Here is a 9,546-nt window from a genome sequence, read left to right as displayed (position 1 = left end):
TATTTTAAGTAATGAATAGTTAGCATTTATTATTACTCAGCCAATTAGGACAACTGCTACTGTCTCATGTGAAGCTAGGACGCAGCATCTTAATAAAAAATACAGATTTATTTTTACGCCGGACAAAGATAGATCTTATTGGATCAAAGGTAAAACGATAGAATCGTTAAAACTGTCTCCAGAAATTCAAAAACAAGGATTAATAGACTTGGACAGGAAGCATAGTAAAACACAGAAAATGAAGTGTGAAACTAGGATAACCTTCTAAGCATTACTAAAAAGGTTTATCAAGTTGTCAACTAGAAAAAAGCTGCCCTTAAGGAGCACCTTCACAGCTTAGCCAATAACAGTTTTATTTTACAGCCATTCAAGTGGCTTAAACAAAGATATCCCATGTGAGGATGGTTTATGCAATACTTCTCCAAATTCACAAAAAACATGTCTTTCCAGTTTTTATCTTATGCTTGCTCTTTGCAAGATTATTATTACAATCCTCTTCAAAAATTTCGCTTCATCAATTATTAACAAGCACGAAGATCAATTTATGAAATGATAATACAGAAAACATGAAAAGTAAAGATCTCAGCATGATTACTTTGCAACAAGCAAAGTGAAACACGCATGGCCCAGCAAAATGTCACACATGGATAAGCTTATATTGAGGTCCAAAAGAAAACCTTTTGGAGAATTCCAGATATTAGGTCAATCCCATGGCAGCCACAAGATTCAGGTAGGAACACAGATATCTAGGGCTCGCATGAGACCTGAAATAGAAGAATCCAGCAAGCCAAACTAAAGAAATTAGTGCCTCAAAAAATCTTCCCCTACAAATTGCCTCACTGTTGAAAAGCAAGAGAAAGGTGCCAAACCCAAAAATCATCTTCAGAGTTCAGACACTTGGAAGAAAGGTGTCTAAGCCTCCTTCTTCAACCCTGGAAAATACAGGGGGATGCATCAATAATTTCCTCAATCTGAGAATGAATATGCTTCAAACATATTACTATACCCCGAGAACATTCACACCAAATTGAAAGCTTGAAACATCTTTGCTTAGTACTAATCAAATATCAAGAAAAACATAAAAACAAACACTTAATCAGAAACAACCAGAGGGATTTTATCACATGACAATCTTGTTTTCAATAACTAAGCATTAAAATGTCACCAGAAGATTAGTCAAATATCAATTGCGCATCTAACAGATGCAAGAAATATACAGAAGAGAATGATTCAGAAAAATGCATTCTTGATTTCTGCTCAATTGTTAGCAAATTCCCGGTATGCTATTTCTCAAAGATTTGGTTCGCTAAAATAAACATACAAAATAGGGAGACAAGAAGGGATGGAATAACTGATACACAATGCTTAGCTCAGAAACATTTAATGGTCTTCAGTTTCTGTTGCGTTACATTCATTTCAAAATATATCACTATATGCTCTATACCTAAATGAGGAAAATTGATAGCATATTTCATCAAGCTTCATACAATTGAGGGAGTCACCAGTGTAATTATTTATCCAAGTCTATTCCTAAGGGAAAAAAATAAAGAAAAAAAAAAAAACCAGAGAGACTCCTGGTTATCTTATAGGAATGTTACTATCAGAGGAAATTAAGTTTCTTAGCTCCATCAAATGTTCATCATTAGATATATGAAGTGAAAGACGAAGATTTGTCACCAAAGCTTCTTGTTCCCAACTTAAAGGCCCTGATGCGTGCAAGGCCTCCAAAGTGCATCGGTATGCATGTAACTTTATCTTATGAATCAAGGCAGCCAGTTCCTCTTTCGTAGGAAGGAGACAATTTCCTCCCTCGTCTCCCCTTGGACAGAAAGATTCAGCATCACTACATTGACCATCAACAACTTCAATAGGACCTGTGGAAACGCAATGAGGCAACCTACAGAAATTGTTACTACTTACGCTACAACTACCAACAGAGCATGTAACACTATCAGCATCATTGGTTTCTGCAAAATAACATCCAACAGCACCATTTGGTTTTCTCCAGTCTCCATGCACTTCAGACAAGCCAGTTTTGTCATTAAGAGAAGAATGTACGTATTTTTCACCCAACATATCTCTTGGGAAAGCAACGGCATCTACCTGTTCAAGAACCGATGGATTTGCAGCAACCAGTCGATACAATCTTTCATTTCTCTCAACTGCTCTAAGCTTCTGTCCAGCGGCAGCATGAGCTTCAACCTGAGAGTAGCATCCTCTCTTTAGAGTCTTTGAGGAAGCAATAACAGAATCTCGGTAATTAACCTTTGTGTTAACAGGACCACATTCATCCCTGACATGCCTATTTGTCCTTCTAATGGTATTTTGAAATTGGGAGCTAGAATTTTGCTTGCATCTAAGAGTGGAATTTTCACCATGTTTAACATCTACACAACTACCAGAACCCTGCAAGTAGACATAATACAAATGAATATCTTGCTTGCAGAATGAGAACCAAACATATGACATCACATTTATCATAACTTAATGGAAATGATTGATACTACTTAGATCAAGTAGGGTTACTGTCTGAATGAAGGGATTTCATTTAGATTAGACAGATGAAAATATTCAACTTCAACTTACAAAAAGATATTAAATGCATATGGTAACGAACAAAGATAGACATGAATATAAATGAACTTTGTATAACATAAAATCGCTTAACTGGAGAAAGTAAATGCTGAAATGGCTTTGAAAACTTAAAATTTTCAAATGCACGAGGAACATAGATTAGGAAGTACCTTTCCAATCACAACCCACTCATTGTCTTGCCATGATTGTCTCACACGGATGTCAAATTTACTGACCCTAAACTCCAGAGACGATCCAAGCAACCTAACCAAAACATACTTTTTCTCCAAAATCGCTAAAATTGTTGCCATCTTCCAAGAAAAATTGTCAAAAACCTCAACAACATCACCAGGAACCCAATTATCTGAAACTACTAATGCAGGAGGACAAGGTCTAACAGCTTTCCTAGATACCATCTCCACAATTGTCTTATCAACAGCATTGGAATAGGCTTCATATCTAACCTTATAGTTGTGGCCATTGCCACTGATTATTTCAGCACAATGCCAGGAGCCTGATGGCACCTCCTTTTTGCTCAAGACTTCTACTTTGGTCCCTTTCTTGAATCTCATGATCCCTATTAACAGCAAAAGACGTAGACAAAGGAGATGATTAATTCATAAAACAAACGAAAACATAAAACTCAAAAAACACCTAATAAAACATACGAATACAGTTAGAATATCCTAGCATCCTCCAGAAAAAAATTAAAACAAGGGAACAGTGGAGGAAAAACAAGATCAAAATTTTGAATTAGGATTACAAAATTAAATTAAAAACAAATTTTAATTACAAAATGTAACAAATAAAAATTTATGTTCAAAAGAACAACAAAAAGATCTAATGCAAGCGTTATTCATTCTTGTAAATTAGTTTAAAGTAAATAAACTAAACAAAACAAAACAGTCAGGAGTCTGTTTGGTACGCAAGAAAATGCAGGAAAAAAAAAAGAAATCAGGATTTTAAGGAAAATTTTAAAGTGATCTACTAAGTTCAAACTCTTTCTACCTTAATAATCAAAATTTTAAAAAAAGTTAATAAACAGAAATTTAATCGCCTTTCTTCCTTTCTGTCTATGTCTCCACCATTTTCTCAGTAGCCAAACAGAAGAAAAAAAAAAAACAACAATTAACAAAAATGAAAAAAAAAGACAGAGAGAGTCGTAAAGCAAACAAAAATTAAAGTTGCTCATAATCTAAACAATCATAAATATATCATAAAAAAGGATAAATACTTATAATCATAAAATTGATGAAGAGTTCAACTAACCTTCGATGGAGGATTGAATAGAGAAAAAAACAGAGATTTTTTTTGTTGTTGTTGTTTGTTTCTCAATGCTTTGAGAATTTAATTTGTTGTTATGAATTTTTGTTATTGATTATTGGGGAGAAAGATTTTTTAATTTTAATTTTAATTTTTCTTTATTAATGAAAGAAGAAGAAGAAAGAATAAGGGAAATTTGAGTATAATAAACAAGGAATAATATGGTAAGCTTTCTATGCCAAGTTGCCAACTGCCTAAGAATAGCTTGTTGTGGTTGCGATTAACTGTTCCAATCTTATTGTGTTCATTGTGCATTCTCTCTCTCTTATTTTCTTTTAATTTCAATGTGAAAAAAATATTAAAATTTAAATAAAGTAATAATAAAAAAAGACATTCAGATGAACAATAGATATACTCAGACCGAAACCCGACCTACCAATTCATTTCTATTTTATATTAATTATTTTTATAAAGTTAAGATTTCTTTTTATTATTTAAATTGTGTTGAGATGGACCGAATTTATCTAGGATAATTTCTCCTTGCTCAAACCCTTATCAAGTCAAATCCAGTCGTGGATAGATATAATTCATATGAATAATTATAACTTTTTAAATATATATAATAAATTAAGTTTTTCTCAAAAAAAAAGTAATTAAGTTTTTTTATTGAATTTAAGTTTTTATCCGATTGAGTCTTGACTCGATTACTATAGGTATTATTGTTAATGCAAAAGAACATTGGTTTAAGTGCGTTGAAAGGCTAGAGGCTATAGATAATTCTATCTATTGTGTCAAAAAGAGAAAATCGAACCTATAATGAGATTTTTTTTAAAATTATCTTACCTTTTTTTTATTTTTATTATGGTTGATAAATTATTAAAATTTTTATTTCATTGAAAATGAACATTTTCAACCTTTAATTTTTTTAATTGTGTTTGATAACAATATTAATTTTTAAGTAATATAAAATTTTAAACAAAAAAAGTGTTGAATATGATAAGTAAATTAATAGTTGCATCACTTAATGTGAAAAATATTAAGTTGATTTTATTTTTAATAATTTGTTAAAATATTAAAATTTTAATTTTATCTAAAACTATTCACAATAAAATAAATAATACAATATTAATTGACTAAAATTATAAAATAACGAGTTTTCAAAAAACAAATTTTTTTTACATTTTATGATATAAATTTAGTTCTTATAAATTTCAATCATTAATTTTTTGACACTTAATTTTTCAATTTTATCAAACATTGTCTAATTTTTTTATCAATTCTTCAATTGAATAAGTGTGACTTGATTCTTGATATATCATCACTTAGGATTTTTTTGATTACCAATTAAAAATTTAAATCAATTGAAAATATTCTTAATATTTTAAGTATTTGATAATTCATAATAAAAGTTATAAAAAATGTGAAAATGATAAGCAGATAAAGAGTTATTTATCATTTATGTAGATTTTTCTTCATTCTTTTAAAGTTATTTTACTTATTACTTTTAATATTATCTTTTAAATATTTTACCTTTAAATTTTAAAATTACATTCATCAAACAATTTTATCATATTTCATACTTAACACCAAACAGTTGTTATAAATTAAATTTAGCACTTCATTTATCAATTTATATTTTAATTCTATTATAGTCATAGTTTCTGTTTTTACAATATGGATATTTTTCTTAAATTTCCTTGTGTGTGAGCTTGTCTAGATTTATTTTAGTTTAAATTTAGATATATTCCGATTTTCAAATTTTTATACTTTACATTAAATTAATTTCAGTTATAGTTATCCAAACATGATTATATTGTAGATACTGTACTTATAAATTTATAAAAAAATTATAACAAATATGACCTTTTTAGATGTTATTTTAAGAAATTAAATCAATCATGCAATGATTAAAATTCTGAATTAGGTTGAAACTCACAATAAAAAAAAAAGTGAATGGATTACATATATATATTTTTAGGGTGGATTATATAATTAATTTTAGTAATTCAAATACGTGAAAATAATGACATGAAATCAGAAACTTCCAAGTTGTGAGTTTTGATCTCCTTAAGTACCCAAGTTGTAACTACATAATAAAGAAAAAAAGGGTGATATTTGTAATGTGTTCATGGCATTCAGTAGAGCAAGGAGTTCTGTGATTGTAGAAACATACCCAAATTATTTGAATGCAATCTTTGGTTTCTTTTAAAATCAACCCATCTTCTACTCTTAGAAAGGATCAATTTCGACTGTTTAAACTCTATTTTGTTTTACTTTTATTCTTTGTTTACGCTGAATCTATAAATTTAGATGAATAATAGAGCCAAGTGGTTCAAAAGAAAAAGGCTTATTTCTGTGTGCCACCATTTTCTTATTTCATTTTATCAACTCTATTCTTTAAACAAAGTTTAGGTGTTTAGGTTTGCAGCAAGCTAACTAATTGCGTGGATTGCACAGTTCATCATCATTTTTATATATATTTCTAGCGGAAGCTATTCGCCAACAGGGAATTAGGTGACAAAAAGGATTTTGTATACTTAATATATATATATATATATATGAGTCACTTTTTTCACCTCTTTTTTATTTTAGTTATTTTTTAGAATTAGATAAAGTAAATAAGAAAGATAGAATGAAAAAAAAAAGTAAATTTAACTTCAACAAAATTCGGGTTCAAGCTCCAATTAAATTATTAGTAGAGCAAAAAGAAAAATGCAGCTGGAATAACAGTTTCTTACAAGATACTTAAAGAAAATATAATCTGCAGTTTGATTCTAAATAAAGTTAGAAATCATTGTGTTACTTATTGAGTCGGAGTTGGCAAGTGTTTTATCTACAAGAGTATAATAAAATATTTAAAATAAAAAGAGAGAAATAAAAAATACATTGCTAATTTATCAAATAATAAAGATGACAAATTCATTATTTAGTGAAGCAGCCCAAAGGAAATTGCTTTCCTTTTCTATTTAAACTACTTTATAATTAAAAGAATTAAACTCATAAATAAATAAAATTGATTAATAGAAATATGAACCATGCCGGTATTAACAAACTTGTTCCTATCACCCTCTTTGGTTGTTGCTTGCTTTTTATTTTAGCCCACGGAATCACCAATGCCTTGTATCATCAACCATCTATTCTTCATTTTTTTTTATATGACATTGCCGAATATAACCTTAAATTGGAATCTGTGTTTGCATGTATATATAAATGAGAAAATTAGATTGCAAGTGGCACACCATGGAATCTGTAACCATTTCCATATATACATACCGACAATGGACCGCCGGTTTCATTTCGGATTTCAATTTTCTTTTTTATTATAAAAACTTACATATTAATTTATAATAGAATTAGATACATGTGTTATAATTATTTCATAATTTCAAATTTGGAACAGTTACTTTTTTTAAAAAAATAAATAAATTTTATTTATTTTTCCTCTCTTAAAACTGTGCACGTTATTTCCGTTTCATTAATAGAAATATCATCTTTCATTTTCACGTTTAGCGAATAACAGAGTCTTATATTTAGAATATTTAATTATTATAAATTATTTATGATAATCACTGAACAAAAAATTTATTCTGTCATATTCCTTTTATTTTTAAAATTATATTTATTTTTTCTTATATAATGCGTGCAATTCATAAATAAGAGGATAATGCACTTTAGTGCACTCGAACCCACGCCCTCCTATATTGATAATAATATTCATCTGAATCGAATATTTTAATAAAACCCATTTAATTGAATTTTAAAAATAAATATACCGACTTATCTATACTTAATTAAAATATATAATAAAAAAACAAAAACAATGTCTCCATCACATGGGCTTATTATTTAGGCTTTGGGCCAGTCTACCTTGGCCCTAGGCGATGTTATAAATTTTTAAAAAGTTTTGCAATTAATCATCCGATGCTTAAAGAATTGCTAATAAACCATAAAATCTTAAACTTTAAAATAAAAAATTAATGAATAATAAAAGAAGTAAAGATTTTATATAACAAACAATCAAGAGGAAGAAAAAAAAACTAAAAGCTTCACGAACATGGCTTCATATGTATGTTTTTAATAAAGATTTTAAGTAAAGATTTTTTTTTAAAAAAAACGGGGATAGACTTAAAAATGGAAATGGGAGTCGCCACCGATCCTTTATTGGGGTGTGATAGGCTCACCTTAAAACGATTTTGGTCTACGAGATTTGAGAAAACAGGTTCAGGAGTCGGTTACGCACGAGGAAGAATTAGCACCCTCGTAACGCCCAAAATTGGTACCGAATCGATTGTTTAATGTCTTAATGTCGAAATTTTGAAAAGATTTAAAATAAGATCCTTTGAAAAGAAATTTGAATAAAATGGATTGGAAGATGAGACTCACTTATAAATTGTCACACTCAGTAAGTTAGAGTGCAACATTTTAAATCAAAATTAAGTTTATCTTTTGACATTTAAAACCTATGCATTTTAAAAAGGATATCTGATTATTTGGGTCAAATGAGAAAATCAAAACCCAGTAAGTTAGGGTTCGATTCCACAGAATTCCTAAATATCGAATATTGCCTTTATTTGTTTTTGTCAAAAGAATCCTCGTCTCGAGGAAAGGATATGTCATATCGAATAAGTTAGGACACAACATATCGACTTCCCGAGAATGAATTTATTATTTACGTTTTGAAAAGGATATCGAATTTCTTAGATGCAACGAGGAAGATTGGAATCCAGTAAGTTAGGACACAATCTTTTCGAGGATCCAAATTTCGAATGTCGCGTGGCTTTGAAAGTTTTTGAATAAATTGGTTTTGATACTTAAGTAATGTTAGACACAACTTTGAATGAGTAAAAGCGCAATGGAATGATAGTGTTCGACGCGATGTGAAAATTCGTAAACCACAATACATGTTAACAAGCATAAATAAAACAATAAATACCAATAGACGAATACCATACATAAAGATAATAATCTCATGCCATGCACCATTTAAATACTAATATGAACGATTAGCAATGAATTGATTGTATAATACAAAATAAATTAAAATGAAATAATCGTAAAATAAATTTCAAGGTAGTAACCAAACGTTTTAAAAATAAATAGGATTTAAGATAAGATACGTAAAACAAGTTGAATAAATGGTAATAAAAATTTAAATATATAGCACACGAAAACAAAATAAAATAAAAGACTAGTACAAATCGATTTAAAGCTAGTGTTATGGAATAAATTTAAAATTTTAAGTATAAAGCAACTAAAAATAAAACCACATAAAATAACTTAAAATAAATCATTTGCAAAGTAGGTTAAAGTAACACCTAATAAATTAAATATGATATATAAAAGAGGATTTTAAAATAAATAGATTTAAGGATGATCAAACTTTAAAATAGCATGTAAAACACTTCAAACTAAATAATATATATACGTACATATATTAAAAATAGGTGTTATATACAATAGTTTAAAATATGTAAATAAAGTAATTAAAGAAGGAAATGAAATCGTTTGAAATGTAAAATATATCAAAACAATTTAAACAAAGGTTAAAATCGAATTGGAACTACCACAAAATACGGGGTATAAATAATAAATAAAGAAAAGAGGTCAGGGACCATATTAACATATGCATGAAGATAACAAGGATCTAAATAGAAAATATCCCAATAACCTCTATGCGCAGTGCTACGTTGGACTAGAACGCTATAAAAA

The 9,546-nt window shown here is 28.8% G+C and overlaps 1 protein-coding gene across 3 annotated transcripts; it reads right to left on the bottom strand.

The window, feature by feature from the left end:
• Positions 1 to 405: 405 nt before the first annotated feature.
• Positions 406 to 4,110, bottom strand: LOC105773716 (uncharacterized). Of its 3 annotated transcripts, XR_008197013.1 has the most exons (5): positions 3,844 to 4,110; positions 2,745 to 3,151; positions 1,678 to 2,406; positions 870 to 932; positions 406 to 764 (listed from the first exon to the last, which is right to left on the bottom strand). XR_008197013.1 is itself a non-coding variant. In XM_012595806.2 (4 exons), exons 2-4 carry the CDS (start codon positions 3,144 to 3,146, stop codon positions 927 to 929), a joined length of 1,137 nt encoding a protein of 378 aa, XP_012451260.1. In that variant the 5' UTR covers positions 3,147 to 3,151; positions 3,844 to 4,110; the 3' UTR covers positions 406 to 926. The 3 variants fall into 3 exon arrangements, 2 of the variants coding, with proteins under 2 accessions (XP_012451260.1, XP_012451256.1); XM_012595806.2 differs by having other exon boundaries at positions 406 to 932; XM_012595802.2 differs by having other exon boundaries at positions 497 to 2,406.
• Between the last annotated feature and the right edge of the window lie 5,436 nt (positions 4,111 to 9,546).

Source organism: Gossypium raimondii, chromosome 6 (genome assembly GCF_025698545.1).
Source record: "Gossypium raimondii isolate GPD5lz chromosome 6, ASM2569854v1, whole genome shotgun sequence".
NCBI lineage: Eukaryota > Viridiplantae > Streptophyta > Magnoliopsida > Malvales > Malvaceae > Gossypium > Gossypium raimondii.
The sequence above is the reverse complement of the archived record's forward strand: the minus strand, read 5'-3'. Positions and strand labels throughout refer to the sequence as shown.

Coding starts and splice junctions, on each gene's coding strand:
- LOC105773716 (XM_012595802.2), bottom strand. CDS start 3,146: ATGAGATTCAAGAAAGGGACCAAAGTAGAAGTCTTGAGCAAAAAGGAG. Junction 2,407..2,744: donor AGTGGGTTGTGATTGGAAAG/GTACTTCCTAAT, acceptor GTCTACTTGCAG/GGTTCTGGTAGTTGTGTAGA.